This window comes from Salvia hispanica, chromosome 5, assembly GCF_023119035.1.
Source record: "Salvia hispanica cultivar TCC Black 2014 chromosome 5, UniMelb_Shisp_WGS_1.0, whole genome shotgun sequence".
Lineage (NCBI taxonomy): Eukaryota > Viridiplantae > Streptophyta > Magnoliopsida > Lamiales > Lamiaceae > Salvia > Salvia hispanica.
The window spans coordinates 4,626,354-4,646,790 of record NC_062969.1 but is presented as its reverse complement, the minus strand read 5'-3'; the positions used below and the strand labels follow the sequence as shown (position 1 = coordinate 4,646,790).

General features: G+C 37.5%; 4 protein-coding genes across 10 annotated transcripts; 1 reads left to right on the top strand and 3 right to left on the bottom strand.

Moving 5' to 3' along the window:
• Window positions 1–1,647: 1,647 nt before the first annotated feature.
• LOC125190416 (KH domain-containing protein At4g18375-like) lies at window positions 1,648–7,516 on the bottom strand. 6 transcript variants are annotated; one of them, XR_007170909.1, is made up of 12 exons: window positions 7,269–7,516; window positions 6,536–6,977; window positions 5,315–5,416; window positions 4,407–4,628; window positions 3,901–3,959; window positions 3,724–3,815; window positions 3,512–3,624; window positions 3,317–3,379; window positions 3,100–3,221; window positions 2,956–3,018; window positions 2,359–2,586; window positions 1,648–1,979 (listed from the first exon to the last, which is right to left on the bottom strand). XR_007170909.1 is itself a non-coding variant. In XM_048087729.1 (11 exons), the coding sequence occupies exons 2-11, from the start codon at window positions 6,941–6,943 to the stop codon at window positions 2,475–2,477; spliced, it is 1,356 nt and encodes a 451-aa protein (XP_047943686.1). In that variant the 5' UTR covers window positions 6,944–6,977; window positions 7,269–7,516; the 3' UTR covers window positions 2,094–2,474. The 6 variants fall into 6 exon arrangements, 1 of the variants encoding a protein (XP_047943686.1); XR_007170911.1 differs by having other exon boundaries at window positions 1,648–1,969; XR_007170912.1 differs by having other exon boundaries at window positions 1,648–1,951.
• A 2,207-nt stretch (window positions 7,517–9,723) lies between these two features.
• On the top strand, window positions 9,724–12,978 carry LOC125186535 (probable leucine-rich repeat receptor-like protein kinase At1g68400). Its single transcript, XM_048082915.1, has 2 exons — window positions 9,724–11,157; window positions 12,123–12,978. The coding sequence occupies exons 1-2, from the start codon at window positions 9,816–9,818 to the stop codon at window positions 12,788–12,790; spliced, it is 2,010 nt and encodes a 669-aa protein (XP_047938872.1). The 5' UTR covers window positions 9,724–9,815; the 3' UTR covers window positions 12,791–12,978.
• Window positions 12,979–13,146: 168 nt separating this feature from the next.
• LOC125189258 (glycosyltransferase BC10-like) lies at window positions 13,147–14,573 on the bottom strand. Its single transcript, XM_048086550.1, has 2 exons — window positions 14,049–14,573; window positions 13,147–13,791 (listed from the first exon to the last, which is right to left on the bottom strand). Exons 1-2 carry the CDS (start codon window positions 14,571–14,573, stop codon window positions 13,147–13,149), a joined length of 1,170 nt encoding a protein of 389 aa, XP_047942507.1.
• A 392-nt stretch (window positions 14,574–14,965) lies between these two features.
• LOC125185999 lies at window positions 14,966–19,162 on the bottom strand. 2 transcript variants are annotated; one of them, XM_048082297.1, is made up of 12 exons: window positions 18,850–19,162; window positions 18,248–18,395; window positions 17,734–17,888; window positions 17,413–17,595; window positions 17,262–17,337; window positions 16,981–17,058; window positions 16,773–16,858; window positions 16,561–16,634; window positions 16,279–16,324; window positions 16,085–16,194; window positions 15,821–15,995; window positions 14,966–15,295 (listed from the first exon to the last, which is right to left on the bottom strand). In XM_048082297.1, exons 1-12 carry the CDS (start codon window positions 19,114–19,116, stop codon window positions 15,116–15,118), a joined length of 1,578 nt encoding a protein of 525 aa, XP_047938254.1. In that variant the 5' UTR covers window positions 19,117–19,162; the 3' UTR covers window positions 14,966–15,115. The 2 variants fall into 2 exon arrangements, with proteins under 2 accessions (XP_047938254.1, XP_047938255.1); XM_048082298.1 differs by lacking the exon at window positions 14,966–15,295 and adding an exon at window positions 15,475–15,560.
• Between the last annotated feature and the right edge of the window lie 1,275 nt (window positions 19,163–20,437).

Here is a 20,437-nt window from a genome sequence, read left to right as displayed (position 1 = left end):
ACTGTAATGGTCCAAGATTTAAGAATTTAAAAAAATCAAAATAAAAAAATAAAAAATTAGAACTAGAGAATTCTTAAAATCAAAACCATATACTCACTTAATTAGTAGTATTAATATATAATATAGTATTATCAAATTTTAATGTGTTGGGTGTTATATTAAAGTGAGCTAAAAACTTTATTATTTTTTAAAGATTATTGTGAATAAAAAGTGATTAAAAGAATAAGTTTATCAATATTGAAGATTATAGTATTATAATTACAAAGTAATTATTTTTTGTCACATGTTATAGTAACTCTAAGTATTTACAGTTCAAAAATATTAGATAACTAATTATTTATATTTTATAGCGCTAATTATTTGTTAAAAATGATTTAAATTCACATTTATAAAGACTAATTCATTAAGAAGTCTGAAATTATTTGTTTGTTGATAAATCTTATTTTATTTGTAGACAAAATGTACACTAAATATATAAAGCTAATAAAATTAATATTTAATTCCCTAAATTTATATACCGATCAACGATCAAGGGAAGAAATAACAGCACTACCTTAGAAAGTGGTTTTATATGGAGTACATATTAATTGTTTTATGATTTTGGTTGAATTGGTCGGCGAAAACTACCTGACTACCTGTTATACCCTCTATTGACTTTGACTCGCCCCTTATACATTTCTTAAATTCAACTAATTAACACATAACTAATCATATATAACTAAAGTCGTGCACAAACGTCTTACTAATGCAGTTTATATACCCATCGAATTTCTACGATTTTTTAATCACCTAAAACGAAATTTTAAAAGCCAAATTTATACAATATTTTTTTTACTTCTTTGAACAAATCATGCATCGCAAATTGTGGAAAAAGAAAACTGCTTCATTTCCACATGTCCAATGACGGACCCAGAAATCGGAACTCGTGAAGTCGAAAATAATTAATACTACTTATTATACAATATAAAGTACTAATATTTAAATAATTACTATATACTTATAATTTAAATATTCTTTTTTAAGGCATGGTAATTAATTAATGCAATCATCCATATTTTGAAAAAATAAAAAACACGTCACACAATATATTGTTTAGACTTATATAACAATTTTAATATTTTAAAATTTTTATTTTAAATTAGTGATATGTAATGCAATTTTTTTTATCATTTTTATTATTTTAAGTATGCTTTTGTTAACTTTAAAGAATACCATTAATTTATTTGTACTTTCAAAAGTAATATTAAACTCAAAATCAAGTTAAATTAATGAGTCATACTAATAATGTAAAACACAATTAAACTAAACAAGAACACGTTAAATATCTTAAATAAATTATAATAAAACAAAATTAAACCAAACCGCTAGGTTTACTAAATCAAAACAGCGCCGCCGTGTTCTCTTCTCCATTGTATACTATTTCCAAACTTTTTCTCTTTTCAATTTTCTCAAGGAAGCTCTCTTCTCTTCATTGAAATGATTTCACCTCCTACACTCTGTTTGTAAATACAGTAAATATGAATATTAAAGATAAAGAGTAAAATAATCTCTGATTTAATAAAACTATGAATCATGGTTTACTTTAATCCCCTTGATGTCATACTTTTTAAAAGTCAAATACTTTTAATGTGAGTATTAATTTGGCAATAGTTAAAATATGGGATATTTCTATCTTAAGTAGAAAAATTGGCAATAAGCGATATACAGTCTCATAACTGCATATCACTTATGTGCTTTGACACATTCATGGTTCACTCTACTTTAGAAGTAAGAGTCATTCCTTGTACTAGCATTTAATTTGCACTAGCCATCGCTCTACTATTGTACTGGCGTGTTTTAGAGTCACTCATACGCTCTCTGAGAAACTTTCCAAGGGATAACCCATCTTAGAATTACTCCATGCCAAGCACGCTTAGTCACTGGTACTGTGTCGTGGTACTGTGTCGTCAATCTGGAAGTCAGATTCTTACTACAAAAAACTAAAGAAAGTTTTGAATTAAAAATAAATAACTCGCAGTTGCTCAATATAAGGCTGCGACAACCAATTCCTACTACCGAATGAAACTTATTTTTAGTTATTTAAATCACAAATATGGATTTTCAACCTTCTTTTGCTTGAAAAGATAAATAAACAAAACAAGATAAAAACACACATTTTAGATTATCTCTGGTCATATAACTCTTAGATAGATGGGTTTATCTACCCTATAAAACTGTCCGTATAATTTCCATAAATATTAGAGGATAAACTTTTTGGGTTTGATCGAGTTGCATCATAAGGGCAAAGCAAGATCCCAGTAAGATTTACTATCCAACTAGCATGCAGAGGGCAGCAACAGAAGTTTGTGAGCATAGTACCGAGGAGTTCTGAGTCATTGTGCTTGATTCCAACAATGTTGGAGCATGATAAGACCTTTGCACTTGATGCCAACAATGATGGTGGAGCAGGATAGAACCGTTGCTTCTATTCGCTCCTATAATGGCGGAGCAGGATAGGACTGATTAGCATAGTACTGAGGAGCTTGAGTTGTTGCGCTTGATGCATACATCGGTGGGAGCGCTGACATCATTCCAACGTCATGATTACTGCAAAAAGTTAGGAAATTCAACTTCATAAGCTGCATCTAAATAAAACCAGACAGCATTTTGTTGATGCAGGAAAGTAGAGACATAATTTGCTTAATGATATCCTGTAATAATTGAGCTCAGAACTGATTCGCGTAGAGGACAACCAGCCTTTTGCACATGATATCATTGTAAGACTTGATCATGCAACCAAGGGTATTTTTTATTGCGAAAAAAAAAAAAGAACCAGGTTGAGCCATATAAGATGCAGTAAAACTATGAAACTTAAGAGTCAATGAATCTATATTGCTTCTACAGTTAATTATCTTGTATCTTAGCGAGAAGTAGTAATCATCGGTGAAATTAGACTTCACAAATGCAAGGACATACCTGGTCGTGTATAGGCCAGGGGCATGACTATAACCATGGTAGAGAGGATTGGACATGTCAGGCCTGCACAAATAAGCAGTATTAGCGAACTACGACAAATGCTCACATTTAGGCTTTGGCAGTTAGCAATTACAAATAGATTACATTGGCTGTTGAGTAGGATATTGTTGCAATTGACCAGCGGCAGTGAGCTGCATTTGACCCCCTGCTTGTCGCATCAACTCAGCATAGACATATTCATCAACCCGCTGCTTCGCAAGGGCAACCTAAATGATAGAACATTGGCATAAAAATGTGTAACAGGACAAGAAATCCAAGCTTCATGAAGAAAGCAAGACATTGTATATTATAAACTTCAGACCTGTTGAGCGCCACCACCTAGATGAATCTGTCTTTGTGTTTGTTCACCTCTCCCACCATAAACCTACAACCAGAATGTACAAGATACAATGAAGAATCAACTATGTTAATTGATAACGAGGCCAGAATTCAAAAAAAGGAACTGCAACCCAAATAGTATGTCACTGATAATATGAATTATTAAGGCAAAAGCTACCTTAATATTTGCTCCGGACTCGTTTCTAATCCTTGAAATATTGGCTCCGAACCTTCCAATCAACCCACCCACCAGATTTTCAGGAACCAAAAGCTCCAACGTAACATAATCACCTGCAAATTGTAATAAAGATGATGTCCTCCCAGTACTAAGATATGACAAAGTAATAGAATGAAATAAAATTAATTTTACTCTTAAGTTTAAAAAATTACCTGATGTAGGATCCACATATGGTTGAGGTTGCCGATGAACGCCAACATTATTTGTTGGGCTGATAGATATTACTTGTTTAGGTGGGTTATCCCTACAAATTGCAAAAGAGCGATATTAACACTAAAAAAGGAGAATCCAGCTTTTAGAAAAACATTGAAGTAAACACTGATACCCACCTGAGTTGGCAGCCAATTTCCACTACAGCTCTCAAAACAGCAGGAATATCTCCGGATATCTGCAAGAAAAATACCATCAACATCTCGAAAAGCCACACAAACAGAAATGCAACCACCTTAATGTATCAGCAATGGACATATTAGCTCACAGTTAAGCATAAATATTTGGAGCATTGCCGCACACAGATAGATCCAAGCTTACATCAGCAGAAATTTCACATATTCACCACTACCCAGTGTATTTTGAAAGTAAAACTTTGGTGTACTTCTGATACATCTAAAGGCGAGAATAAAAAGCATTCAGGAGCATGAAAAAATTACCTGGTTTCGTAATTAAGTATCACTGCGATTTAAATTATAAGCAATGCTCAATTTCAATGATGCTTTTGTTAATCTCTTTGCATTATAATAGAGTTGCTTGAAAATATCAGCTAGACTCATAAACTGAATATAACTATAGCATGGTGTCTGATGAAAGCAAAATATGAGATCACTTTTAAATTAACCTGTACAACTCGGTCAGATTCATGAGCAGAAGCGCATGGAGGTAACTGATTAGGAGAAAGAACAGTAATACTTGCTCCTGAGGCATTCCTCAAGTTCACAATATTTTGGCCCGAAACTCCAATCAAACCACCTGCTTGAGAACCAGCAATCAAAAGCCTTACTGCATTAGCTGGGACATGTCCTGGGCCAATTATCGCTGCCTCTGCATTCCCATCATCGTCCTATGACAGATGGAATGTAATATAGATAATTAACAATACCGGATAATGCCACTCAACTGGCTTAGGCTAAGACTAAAACCATAGGGGAAATAAGTCATGAGCATAAAACACTTCTTTTGAATCTGAAATCCATATCAATACCAATATAAACGTTTCCTTAACTTCATTCCCAAACAAAAATCTCTCAACTCCTGATCTTCTCCCACGACATTCAGAATTTCACTCATCTTAGATATAAATCGATAGTATATCGGGGAAGAGTTTATGCATTTCAACAAATTCCTTCTTGCCCTCTAAATACGAGTGAAGCAAAAAGTTACTTTTTTTCATTCATAAGACCGCATATATCTTCTAATTATTGCAAAATCTCCATATTGATCACAACACCTTTACAACAAAGTCAAAGCTAGGTGCTTAACTTATCTGCTTATCAACAGTGTTGCCATTAGTGTATTTTCCTCAATAGTCGATATAATAAAGAAAATGTCTATATTGTGATCCATGAAATCTAGAAATATTAGATTATATCTTGGTGAAACTAATCAAGTGAATGTGCAAAACAATTAATAACGATGACGAATAACCAGTCAACAGAAAAATATGAAGGAAATACAAGCAATTCACAGTCCTCAATTAAAAGAAAGCCATTCATTCTAGTTTGATTTGAAAGCAGTGTTTCGTCCTACCTTGAGGATCAGAGTAACAATCTGATGAAGAGCATTTTCTGCATCAGAAAATACATTGTCGCTGTCCTTCGAACTGATAATAATCACCCTCTCTTCATGTTTCTGCAAAACACAAAACAAATCATAATTTCAGCAAAATAAATAGGGTGACCAGATGGATAGGCAATTCTATAATAGAAGATGAAACAGAAAATGACAAAAAAATAAGGTTAAGTAAAACAAAGCCAAGAACAACTTGGTCTTCATAATGCTTGTCATTTGGTTAAGTCTCATCCACATCAACAATAAGTTGTACTTTATCCGGATTTTGTGCATATAATAAAATAAAGATTTCAAAATTAAGAATTCCCCACAGAACCATGGTCCAATAGACCAACTGACCAAGTAACAACCCAAAGCCCAACCTTCCCTAGTTGGTTTGAGACTTTGAGGAGATGGGGTGAGGATGGGGACAGGTTTACCAGTTAAGCCAGAGCTGATCAGCCAACTGTGAACCATACCATCCTCCTCAGACACCAAACTACACACACCCATGCACATACACACCAATGGGAGGGGGATAAATAGGACATGCAGGTAGGAAAATGGAGGGAAAACAGGGATTATGATATCATCGAAACAGGGAGTGGGGAGGGGTGAATATGGGAGTAGGGGTGGGGAAGGGAAGAGGGGAGGGAGTGTGCTTTGTATTTCTGTAAATCCTGACCTATGTAGATAGGCACTTGGTTACTGATTTGAACATAAGCACAAATCTGGTCCAGAAGCAATTCAAAAATTTCCAGCAGGAACGGATAGAATCTCAAACAGATTCCTAGACCCGGCTTACTGGTCTTAATTTTGATTACAGACTTAGTTCTTCTATCTGTCAAGGAAAAACTGCAGAGCAAGAAAACAGGTAAGTGAGTTGTTAGTTATATATGTATACATTGATTTATATACTAGTTTTACTATCTAAAGTAAGAATCATACTATCACCATGCAAAATAATCTCGAACAAGATGTTAATAAGAATCCAAAGACAGAAACTTTTTTTTGTAAAAGTTTACTAGACAGAAATTTACCCAATTCTGATAGAAGACTAAAATTCAATTCAATTTATACCTTCTCAATAACTTACTGGACTTCAATGAAAAAATTCTTTCTATATGTTATTGCTAAAAGTACCAATAAGGAAGAAACAAAAATAAAGCCAAAAACAGAGACATGCATCAATCTTCTTACCGAAATAGCATCAGCAATCTTAATCGTAGCCTGAGTATCCTCTCTAATCTTCTGAATACGGTGCCCTGCTCTTCCAATGACTTTCCCAATCTGCCGAGAGGGTACAACAATTCGGTATATGATATCATGAGCGGCCTTTACACGCCGCTTTGCTTCTGGCAAATCAACCAAGGCCCCATCCTCCACAGAGTCCTCCTCACGGGGCCTCTTGAGAGTTCCAGCAGTAGACTCTGTGATTGACACAACAGCAGTATTGGCAAGATCTGAGTTATCAGACAGAACAGTAGGCTTGGCAAGCACTGAAGCCGTAACATGGTTAACATGAGCATCAGATTCCAACCGGGTATTGGTGGTTGGAGATGGATCCGGGTTTCTTCTAGGGTTCACAGGTGTTGGGGCTTGCGACATGGTTGATGGAAGAGGTGACAAGGTAGCAATTGATCTATATGAGCCACAAATTCAAGCATATTAATAGCTACTAATAAAGTAATAATCCCACCTAATTTTGAAATGAAACTGTTTTTTTGTTATGTTAAATTGGTTTAATTTGTAACCAAAAGCTATTCAAACTGTAATCTTCGAACTCCCTAAACTAATCGCTACAGCACCTCTCTCGTAATTGACATTCATGTTCCGAAACGTAGTAGTAAATTACTTATTTCATGAGACATAAAATGCCCAATCTATTAAACTGGCAATTAGAGGAAGCAGCTAACTTGGAGTCAGGAATTACCGCAAGGTTTAGAATTTTAGAACCATTGCAGACGGCGAGTAGGAAGATGAATCAGCAATTGCGGCACGATCCCTCCCTTCCGTTAATTTAATTGAAATTCACCACACTTGTTCAAGATTTTGGAGCGGATGTGTCGCGAATCAAGGTTGTGGATGACGGCGGACTACCGAGGCGCGTCGGTGGGAGCTGGGGTTGCGGAGCTGGGAATAGACACGGCGTCGGAGGAAATATCGGTAATTCTCTGTGGATTTTTTGTTTCATTTACGGTTTTTAACATCGAATTTTCACTTTTAATAGTACTCCATACACACGTGGTAATCGTGTCGAATCGATAAGCGTTAATTTTGGATTAAATAAAGATAATTAATTTGGTTACTTACAAAGATCCACCAGGCTTTACGGGTCTGGGTTGTGGTTCGTTTTGGGGCCCAGATTCTTAATGGGCTATGATTACTTTGGGTTACTTTTTTATTTCGTATTAATTTCTTTTAGTAAAATACAGTATTGCCTTTTTACACCAGGCCCAAAAATATTGTCTTTCTATTTATTCAAATAATTCTGATACAAAATTGCACTTAAATATTTAGTACTAATACTCCTTCTCTCATAATAGCATCCACTTTCTAATTTTAGAACGTTAATAAGGGGTGACTTATTATAAATTAATAATATTTTAATTACTTTTTCTTTCTATCTATTTCTTTCTTTTACCAATTGTGTATTAAAGCTCGTGTCCAACTAAAAGTGTATACTTTTGTGGGCCGGAGGGAGTATTATTTTTGTAAATAAATTTTATTTGAATGGAATCTTGTTTAGAGTGTAAAACAGAACTATTAAAATTCTCCATATAAATTTGTTTGTTTAGAGCTTATTCTTTTCAGAATAAAATAAATTGTTATATTTGTATAAAAATGAGGCATAAAGAAGACAGATTTTAATGTTTTCACAAAGTTAAATTTGGAAAACCATATGATGTAACCTCGAAATTTGAAATGTAAAAATGTAAAACCATAGTATTTCGTTTTTAACTTTAAGTCTTTAACTTTTTGTGTCGAGACCAATTGATTAGTCTGTATGAACAAAGTGTCACTAATAATGAAAGTAAACATTCAACCTTAGCTCATCTGTAGTATCGTCACTTTCGAATTTTTCAATTTCCCATGCAGAAAAGGGAAATATGGCCATAATTTGATTGAATTCTGAGTCTCTCTCTACATGCAGGTGGGCAAGGCTCGTATGATCTCAACCTTGTTGTGTCCTGCTCAAGCCAAATAGCACTGCTCTTCTGGTTAAATCCTATTTAGGAAATACTACTAAGTAGCATTAACCAAGAATACACTTTCTATTACCTGAAAATCAAGCAAAAACAGCTCTCTTTTTTCTTTTCACATTCTATTAGTCGCTAAAATACATTAATTAGTTATGTTTGACTACTAAGTTTAGTACCAAAAGACGAGAAAGTGACACCTTTTTTTGTCAGAAGTCTGGTGTTGTACAAAGGCAAACCCTGGATTATTCATGATACTGTTTAATTAAAATATTAAATTAATTTTACTAGGATTTAATTGTAGAATGAATGTTTAAACCAGTCAATCGACCTTAAAAAGCACCAGCCGAAAGAATACCTTTTGGTAAAAGAGGGAATTAAGCTACTTAGTAGGAGTACTTTTCTTTCATTAGACCAGAAATAAAAGGAACACATATATATTTTTATGGAGTCTTTGTAGTTCTATTTGCGTAGTTAATATAGTAGTAGTACTAATATTATGAATTAGCCAAAAAAAAAATGGCCTTTACCTTCTGAAAACTACCTACTCCTAATATTCCGTCTGTCCCTGGACACTTAATTTTTTCTACCTCTGTAATCAGTCCTGTATACTCCTCAGGAGAGTCAGGAACTTTTCATTTTTTTACCCACAGCCAGTGTCTTATCTCTTCTGTTCTAAATTATCTACTCTACATTCATCCATTATCAAATTTTCATTTTACAAACCCTACATACAAAACCTCTTAAAAAACAAAATAGGAAATAAAACCAAAAATAGAATTAAAAGGAAAATACAGAAAAAAATAAAAAATAAAAAATAAAAAGAAGAGTAAAAGTTGCGACAGGGCTAATTTTTTATGCAAGAAATGGTGCATCAAAAACTACCACTACTCCAAAATTTAATCCCACTTTGAATACTACCCCAAAAATATGGCACCACTACCCCCATTTGTCTAATCACTTAGGTACTTACTTATTTCAAGCTAATCGATTCTTTTTATTTGAAATGGTACCTACAATCCTTTATCTTAAACTCAAACGATAGTTAATCTGAATTCAATACTATACCATATTTTCATTTAAATGAAAACAAAGAAATAGTGAATATCTATTCTGATATAAAAAAAATAGTTGAAAAAATAACAGAAATAATTGAATAAAAAAGCAGCATCATTAATTAGAATCGAACTCCATAACCACTCCTGACTTCCTCCATTATTATCTTCAGACTTGAGCTCTCCTCACTTCTCTCTCTCTACTCAACCAAACCGTTACCAACAATGGCGGCACCACCACCATCACTAAAACCAAACCCTACCACCGCCGTCTTCATCCTCCTCCTCTTCCTCCACCACGCCGCCGCGTGGGACCATCCCGACGCCGCCCCTCTTCTCCTCTTCAAATCCACCGCCGACCCCCAAAACTCCATCCTCACCTCCTGGAACTCCACCTCCGACCCATGCAGCTCCTGGGCCGGAGTCTCCTGCATCCGCAACCGGGTCGCCCGTTTAGTCCTCGAAAATTCCAACCTCCATAACTCCCTCCCCTCCTCCATCGCTTCCCTCACCCACCTCCGCGTCCTCAGCCTCAAGCAAAACGCCTTCTCCGGTCAAATTCCGGATCTCTCCAACCTCACCGCCTTAAAACTCCTCTTCATTTCCCACAACCGTTTCTCCGGCGATTTTCCGCCCTCCTTAACCTCTCTCTCCAAGCTCTACCGCCTCGATCTCTCCTACAACAACTTCTCCGGCCAAATTCCCCTCGCCCTCAACCGCCTCACGCATCTCCTCACTCTCCGCCTCGAGGACAACTCCTTCTCCGGCGCCATTTCCGCAATTAACTTGCCGAATTTGCAGGATTTCAACGTGTCGGGGAATGGGCTTGCTGGAGAAGTACCTAGGTCGTTTTCCGGCTTCCCTGCGTCGTCGTTTTGGGGGAATCCGGCAATGTGCGGTCCACCGCTGGAGAAATGTGATTTAGCTTCGACTAACCCTACCCGCCCCGGCGGAGCAATGGCGTCGCCGGTGAGCCCTAAAACGACCGTTTCGTCCTCTCCAACGGCGGTTCCGACGGAGACTAATCCACCGTCACCGCACACTTCCCACAAGAGTAAAATTAGTAATATTGCTATAATTGGTATAATAATTGGGGATGTTTTGGTTCTAGGGCTAGTTTCGTTGCTACTGTATTGCTATTTCTGGAGGAACTACTCGAGCATGTTGACGTCGGAGAAGAGCTCCGTGCAAGCGGAGAAAATAGTGTATTCGTCAAGCCCTTACCCGAACCCCCAGTCCGGGTACGAGAGGGGGAAGATGGTGTTCTTAGATGGTGAGAGGAGGTTCGAGCTCGAGGATTTGCTGAGGGCGTCGGCAGAGATGCTGGGGAAGGGCGGGTTTGGGACTGCGTATAAGGCGATTTTGGATGACGGGAATGTGGTGGCGGTGAAGAGATTGAAGGACTTGAATGTGCCTGGGAAGAGGGAGTTTGAGCAGCAGATGGAGGTGTTGGGGCGTCTGCGCCACCCGAATTTGATCGGATTGAAGGCTTACTATTTCGCTAGGGATGAGAAATTGTTGGTTCATGAATTCATGCCTAATGGGAACTTGTTTTGGTTGCTTCATGGTGAGAAATTTTTACCTCTTTTTGTTTAAAATGATGCTGCATTGTGAATTATGATGTGTTAGGGATTGCAAAATTTTATTATTGGATTTGTTAAAAGAAATTTTGATCATCTTGTTGTCACATGGTGCTCTGACTGGCTCTGTTTTGTTGTTTCTTGTCTTGCAATTTGGTGCCCTTTTTTTGTTTTTTTGTTATCTTAGGTGGGGGTGTTGATAGTATTTAATCTTGAGTGTTGTTCGGTTGCGTGAATTTGACCTGGTACTAAAATCTCGGGTAAGTGTCATAAAACTAATCTGGGTTCAATTTAATTTTTAGCAGCCAAACACCTTCTCAAAGATTGTCTCTTATTTAGATTATTGATATGGTGCCCATAAAAGCCAATAATTAGTGGTTGAAGGTTAAGGCATAGGGCCCATGATGTGTTGAATAGTGGGATGGTCTATCTTTGTTGAAAGGTGGAGGACAGTGACACAGGGGTGTAACTATGTCATTATTTAGTTTGCACTTTGCACGTGGTGTTGAAATGCGGTTGTTTCTTAGCTAGTTATGCTCTGTTCTTGTTGCTTGAGGCTCATCTTTGTTTGTTTGTTGTTAGCTTGGCCCAAGGGGTGGTTTGGATAGCAAAAGTGTTCGAAGATTAGGGGTTTAGAGTTTATGGTTTCGGGTTTTTTGCTTCATGGCTCATCCAACTTGTTGGTGGTTTGGTTTTAGATCATCGGTTTATCGTGTCTTTATTTCGGGTTCTTGAAAGTGATGATGAATCATGATTTTTTTTGGGATTTAGTGCAATGAATGCGTAAGCATAGATCTTGTGTAGGGAATTCTGTTGATAAGAACATGGGTGGAGTTAGGACCACTGCAAATAATGGAGCCAAAAGAACACACAAAAAAAACCATGCTGCATTAATCATAAACTCTTGCCTTTATTAAAGTTGCTACACTTTATTCATGAAACCTTTTCTCAGGCAACCGAGGCCCCGGTAGAACTCCATTGGACTGGACCACAAGGTTAAAGATTGCAGCAGGAGCAGCAAGGGGGCTAGCCTTCATCCACAGCTCAGGGCCCCCCCTGAGGCTAGTGCACGGCAACATCAAGTCGACAAACGTCCTTATCGACAAGCTAGGCAATGCCAAGCTATCTGACTACGGCCTCTCAGTCTTTGCATCTGCCCCGTCTGCCTCTAAATCCAATGGCTACCGTGCTCCAGAGGCAGCTTTGGACGGCCGGAAGCTGACCTCCAAATCAGATGTCTACTCTTTCGGGGTCCTGTTGCTGGAGCTGCTGACTGGCAAGTGCCCCTCCATAATCGACAACAGTGGGCCGGGGATAGGGTACAGCGGGGTCGTTGATCTGCCTAGGTGGGTGCAGTCCGTGGTGAGGGAGGAGTGGACAGCCGAGGTGTTCGATTTGGAGCTCATGAGGTACAAGGATATCGAAGAGGAGATGGTGGGACTGCTGCAGATCGCGATGGCGTGCACACAGGTGGCACCACATCAGAGGCCGAAGATCAACTATGTGGTGAAGATGATAGAGGAGTTGAGAGGGGTGGAGGTGTCGCCCTCACACGAGGCACTAGAGTCGGTGTCAGAGTCACCGTCGGCATCGGAGGATACCTGCAGAGCTAGTGAATGATGGGTGGCTGTGGCTGTGGCCGTGCAAGAATGAACTAGGATTCAATTTGTTGTTAGCAACTTTGGAAGTTTTCTTTAGTTCAACTTTTGTATATAGAGTATTGATAATATGAGTAGGTTTTTGAGGATCAAGTTGTGATATGCCTCCCACTCCAAATTATTTTTTATTTTAATTTCTCTAATTGATCATCTTATAGTATTTCTATTCGACTTGGCTTGATGTTTCACTAACACAAAATAGGCACAATAATAATAATGATCGAATACCAAAGCTCACTTTCTTTATTTACTTTGAGCAACCAATTGAAAATACAACCATAAAATGGCAAAACTAAATATGAGACAACATTTAAAGGTTCAAGAATTAAATCCAAGTAATTTAGGTGCAATCCTAAGTAAAGGTTGCAAAGTATTAGGATGAAACTTTCTAGCAAAAAGGTGGCAAACCGAGCTAAATTCACCATTGTAGGTGCAATTGAACCGGAACCGAACCATGTTCAGGAACTCTTCACTCACATCATTTGCCCTAAACATAGCCGGATGCGAACCGCCCCCTGACCAATCAGTCCAAGTAATGGTCCGATTCGACGTCAAACTAGAACAAACTTTAGTTACCAACGTTGGAAAATAGTGCTCGTCCATGTAGCACGGTGGCACGCAATAGTCTCTAAAAATAGGATAGTACGTGACATCCGATACTATGGCTAGTGCAAGCTTCCGATTGGCTTCGAACCACTGGGAGCCCTTCCGCCAATTGCGTAACTCGATTGTGGGCCCCATCCGCTTGTTGTACCGGCCCCGCCCGATCCGGCGGGGGTCGTCGAAGGCGCTGAGGAAGCTTTGGTTGGAATTGATGAGGTAGTTGTAGATGGTGGAGAAGTTGAATATAGGGATGCATGATTCGGATAGTAGAATGAATCTTTCGTTTGCGAAGTCGAGAAGCGCGTTGGCTAAAAGACGCCTTTCCGCATCTATCATACTCGCTTTTCCCCACTCTACCAACTGTAATACAAGAAAATTAACAATAAAAATAACTATAATCGTATCCTTAATTTGGTTACAAGTTTATTGCATAGTCTTGACTATCGGAAATATGTTAAATAGCATGACCGTTGCTTCATTTTCTGATCTACTGTGTCCTAAAGTCATTTTTTGGCACCGAATATGTAACTAGGACGGTTAATTTATTGATGTAGATTTTTTTATCCACACCACGCCTTAAAACGACGTCGATAAGTTGATTGTCCTAAAACTTTTACCTTACTAGGTATTTTACGCTTGTAGAATACTGATGACTCGGGGGGCTCGTCGCTGAACTCTGGCGACGTATGGAGGTAGATTGAGAAGAGCCCTTCATTTCCTTTGAAGAACATCTCCCAAAGCGGCGCCAACGGCAATCTCCCCCTAGTGAGGAACATGAACGCGATTTTGGGAGTGCGATTGAAAGGCGGTTCAACGATATGAGGATCCATGGAGGCCCTCCACATGAGCTCCTCGTCGCTCATCAAGTGTGAAAGCGTATCAGGCGTACGCGAGAGATTGCATCGCTGCGTGCATGTGCATTGTGGAGACGAGGAAGGAAAAATGAGGGGAGGGAATGCGTTGAGAGAGGAGAGGGAGAGATCCTCGTAGAGCACGAATCTTTTGAAATGGTCGTTGATGATCATGCCCAAAACTAAGACAATGAATGTAATTGATACAGAAAGTATTATAGTTGTGGCAACTTGGAATTTCCCATCCCTGATTTCTCTTCGAATTCGTAGGGAGATTTCATTTACAACCATGATTTTTTTGGAGGGAATTAATGAAGGTTGTTTTGAGAATGAATTTGTTCTTGGAATAGAGGATCTTGAGGGCACGAGTCGAGGGCCTGGAACGACAAAGCATGGAAAGTATTGGTGTGAACATGAATAGTGTGTGTTTTGTAGTGCATTTTGTGTTTATTAGTGTGTTAAAGCCATTATAAAGAGAGAATTGAGGGGAGGATTAGCTTTCTCATGTGTGTTGCTGTGGAAAAAGCATGGATTAGCTTAATTTCAGAAAGAATATATTGTAGAAATTTAAATTAAAAAAAAAATATGTCCCATCGCAAAATATGTTTTTGGTATGAATAGAATAGGAAAAGAAAATTTTAGTAAAGGATGTGAGGAAAAAGAAGGAACAGAGTTCAGCTATGTAGAAACAAATAAATCAAGATCATTCAATATTAATAAGCATTATTGTGAACTGAATCTTTACTAAGCATTGTCATGATGCAATAGATAATAGTAGTTACATTTTGTTCTAACATTCTCACTGGGGATTAAGCAACACGTTTTTGTTGGAACTAAGGATCTCTTGAACGGAGGTAAAGAACAGCAACGGAAGCTGCTGCGCCTGCTCCCACAACTTTAACTATCTGTAGATGGTGGTGCTTAATGGAAAGAGTGCTGCATAGATAGTCCCACATCCAACGCGAAAAGAAGTTCAGCTTGCAAGACGATTGAAATCTTTGCATTGAGAATTCCTGGACATGGCAACGCAGAAGAGATCGTGTCAATTGCACACATACAGACAAACAACACACATACAGGTTGTTTTAGAGCGTGGGGGGATTGGGGACTCAAAATCAACTAGCAATATTCATCCTGATTATTTGTAATAAGTAGACCGACCTAAGATTATATAAAGTCGGCAAGGTCTTAAACAAGTAGCTTTTGCCGTGCTCATATTTTATCCATATTTGCTGCAAATTCAGCTACACTGCCTCTGTAATATTCTAGGGAGAAGTCCTGCATATTTGAGAGAAAAGTTTTTATTCCAATTTAGTGAGCAAGATATAACCAGTAAGATTAGTAGAATCTTTATGTTCTTGTGCAGGTCTTGAAGAGGTAGTTTATGACACGAACCACATAATGCATGACATGAGATCTACAAAGGCATGGCTACTGCTGATAGTACTAAGTAGACTAATGTTCAACGCAATATTTTAAAAAGTAGTACTTGAAAAGTGGAACATAGAGGAAGTAACTTTCGGATAAGCTCATGTTACCTGTGGCAATTTATTATGCAGGGCTAGATGATCAACATGGAGTCTCACGTTTGATGCAGCATGGATCCATAGACTGCGGTCAACTTCAGCATATGTATGTTTTACAATGTCAAACAATGTTTTCGCTCCTTCTTCTATAGCCTTTAAGATGCTAGATTCTCTCTTTCTGCGGTTTCTGGAAATCCATAACATGACACGAAAGAATTGGTAAATAGTCGATGGCTCAACAATCTATGGGGCTATGTACTGTCAAAGGGTTCTTACTTGAGATACCCACAGAGCATATGCTTCGGCCACATGTTAACTCTACCATGCATTGGTATTAAAACGTGCGGAGACAACTCCATAAACTTGTATGTCGTGTCAAAGTAATCCTGATAAAGAAACAACTTGCAACTCAATAAGATCTCGATTTTAATGGAAATAAACTGTAGAGATGATATTCCTACAAAACTTACACTCATATTCCCACCAGCCGTAATATCCAAGAGTGCACTTCCTTGGCTGAAATAACACAGGTTTCATCAGTATATGTCAACTTGAAATATGCAGAAACAGAATTTCCTTAGCTAGTCTACAGTTCATCTTTCACTGTATTATTCAATCTTATATATGGATGTCGAGATTCAAATTTTCCAATATTGTATTTTCAAGTGCATGCATCTCTCTCTGTATATGTATCTATTTACAATAAACAATCCGTAATAACTGCATCCAAATTCTTATCTGACAAAGCTTACCCTACACAATGATCCCCGACTATCAACGAGTTAGTTGCAACATGAAGTAATGCAACATGGCCGTCCGTATGACCCTAGAGGTCACCATGATAAGATGAACCACAGTTAGTTCGAAGGAGAGAAGCTTCGGTTAAAATCACACAGTACATGGCACAGAAATTAGGAACTGTAAACACGAAAGAAACACAGAAGGCATTAGGCACAAAATTCACCGGAGCAGATATGAATCTCAAGCGTTGACCACCAATACAGATTTCTTCAGATCCCACTACTGGAATATGTCCCAGAGACCAATCACCTACATCGGAAGCATTGCTGATAAGTCAGCAACAAATTTTATTTGATTTCATGTGTCTAATAACCACATGTGTGTCAAGTTTTCACCAACGTGGAATATAGACCAAGTAGAAAGAACCGTACCTTTCCCAATTCGTCTAGCTGTGTTCTCATGGGCCAAAAGAGTAGCTTCGGGATTGGACTTCTGGACAACCGAGAGACCTGTAAAATAATTTATAAAAAAAAAAAAACAGGCCATGGTGAGAAGTGAAAGCTTAGATTTAGTCTTCAAGTTTCTGACTATGATGCTACTGTTACTAGTTTAGTTTTTTTGAGTGGAAAGATTTCTGTTAGTTGACTGACCCCAAAATATTAACAAAGAACAAAAAACATAAGGCACAAACAATGCTGTATAAAACGCTTACCATCCACATGATCGTGATGGTGGTGGGTGACAAACACAAACAATTTTCGTGGGAGTGCAGTAACAATTTGCTCCAGCTGACAGTGCAAAGCACATTATAACGCAAAAGAAGACATTAATTTTGTTTAAATATCATGTAAAAGACTTGATACCTCTTTGTGCATAACGGAGCTGCATCCAGGATCTACAATGAGAGCATCTCCTCGTGCAAGAACATCACCTCCACCAAAGTCATCATCACTTGTACCAGGTGCAAAGACAATCAAGTTTGTAGTGTGGTAAGGCTTTGCTGTTCTGCTTTTCATGGGAACAATATTAACGCCAGGAGGATATTCCTGCCAAACGAGAAAGGAACTGAAATTCTGCAACCGCAGTATTTTCTTTCATGTTTTGGTAATATAAACTAACTTGGAGAATATAGAGCTGTGTTGATGTAGTAATATACCGATCAGAGAAAATAGAGGTAACTCTACCTGACATCTCAAGGTGGAAGGAGTATGCAAGTTCCTAGTTTGAAGTGAATCATTCAGAAGACCAACAACAACTAATGGCCCTATACGATCGTTATGAGGTTTCACTTTCAGAAGCAGATCTGCACAACTTTGGGTGCTCATCCACTTTGAGCAATCTGTATGGTGTAATTACTATCTAAGCCTTCTTGTGAATAAGCAAGCCACTGGTGTAAATACAATTCAAACAAAACACTATAGCATTGCTTATAGATTACACATTAACTTTCTGTTGGAGAAACTAGCATGTCCTTCTAGAGAAGAAAGTAAAAATATCGGTGGTAAAAATATTCAGAAGCATATTTTTTGACTCAGGTCCAAAAAAAAAGGATTATTCAGGAGCTTCATTATATAAAGAGTTACATTCTTCTCCTAAGCAATACTAGTATACTATAGGGTAACTCAATTTCTCTTAATTCCCCTCACACATCAGCCAACAAAGATGCGGACACTGCGTGCAAAAATAAGACTAACAAACCTCCTAACTTCCAATCATTAATTTCTGATCCTCCGACAATATACAGAGTCTTGACTGGAGGCCCCGGTCCAAATTCAGGCTCCTCTATAACCTTGAAGAGGTTCCACTTTACGTTTGTGGTCTTATCATATCCCACTTGTTTGAGCGCCTACAAAAAAAGCCATTTAGATCTAAACTTAAATGCCTGACTGTGAAATTAGCCATGACCTCCACTTTCTCAGAACGTATATCGCAAGTTAAATACTTTTCATACCTAAATTACAACCAAAACATCCATAATGATCATATGTAACAATGCAATATAAAAGGAAAAGCAGAATTTTCGGCAGACCTGTGGTTACAGGATGTTGATGATTCATCCATTTCCAGGGAAAGCTGAGCTTAGGGATAACATAACAACTTTATGCTAAATTCTGACTGTAAAACATCATATGCCCCAAAATCCATTTCTCAATTAACACTAGAATAACCTTAATTATAATATAAGTACAACCTACTAGTTCCAGCTCAAATTCATTATAGCAGACAATCCCCTCATTGAGGTAGCTAAACAAATTCCTAATAAATAAAAGGAAGAAACTGCATTGTGATGCAATGGGAACCTGATCAACAGCGGAAGCAACATCAAACTGGTTCAAAAATTCCGCGGAAGAATCATCCTCAACTTCAAATTGAGGTTGACTAGCAGTCAAGGAGCGATCAACAAGTGATAATTGTGCAGAGGGCAAGTCCCAAAGATCGGAATCTTGATATGAATCATACTCGGAGTCATGGAATTTGGGAGGTAGGGTTTGCTTCGTGAGTATGAATTCGGCGTCGTTTAATGGATTTTTGATGATCACTGCCAAAGTCAATCTCTGAGTGCCCATGTCTGTTTTCTCGAGGATCTCAATTCAGGGTGGTTTGTTAGTACTTAAAAATGACACTACAACAAATTTTATAGGAGTATAATTTTTTTTTAATTTGGGAAATTAAGAACTCTTTATATTACTAGAAATTGATTATTTGTAGAAATGAAGATATCCCCATTTGAGGGAAAAGGTTGTGAAGAACATGAAAATAGATTTATTAAATTATTCTAGCTATGGTTGGCAGAAATAATGTATTATTGGAATTAATCATTAAATATAAATAAATGTTTAGTGTGGAGTGTGTGGTTATTTGGGTGGACATTTAATGTGGACGACCGTTAGATCACCAATTTTTTTAAGCTCATCAAACGGGTGTGTAATAATTGTTAAAAATAATTCGATGGTTAAACCTACTTTAAGGCTAAATCCGGCGGAAATGCCGATGGAAAGGGCCAATAAATCTATATTTCGATTGATTACGATTATTCTAGTTTTAAAATCTTAATAATTGCTGTGGAGGTCGATTAAAAATAAATTTTCATTTTCCGTGTTAGATGTGGCGTTATTTTATGTGATTTAATTGAACAACAGTCAACATATCAATGGGTAATGTTCTTCCTACCCACAAACAAAGGTGACCAAAATTTTAATGAAATTTTTTCTTGCCAATTTTTTCAATAGAGTTGGTATATGATTATTGTGTATTTATATTGGGCTATCTTAGTCGGGAAAAACATTTAAATTAATTTAATTGGGCCAAGATTTTCCGCCGGCTGGTTTGGGCCATATCCTAAGTCCATTATCATATTCCATTTTAATCATGTCCGATGTTTGGATAATCACTCGAATATGGCTTTATTTACTTTATTTATTAATTGTTGTATTAATTTTTAGAACCAGAGAAGCAACGCGGGCGCAGAGCTATCATATACCTAAAAAATTAAAATTATTACGTTTGTGTCCAATAATAGATGATGCCTCTTCCAATTTTGCTACACCAGACCTAAGTTCGAGTAGGAAAAAGCGACAAAAATAAAATTTGAATATTAGAACATCACATGATATTTTGGCCGAATTATTTGATTTGAAAGTGCATGAAGCCATATGACGACATATATGATTTCCTAGTGGATTTCCATATATCTTTTCATCTCATCTTTGATAAAAGTTGACATAATTTTGGTGTGGCATACATTTACAAATTATCATTTTGTGTGTCTGAGAACATGAAATGATGTTAAGGGTGATGCATTTCTGTCCACCATATCTTACACAATAATCATCCTTAGTTGTGAAGTCTAGCCTCACAATCAGCATGATATCATGACTCATATTTGCA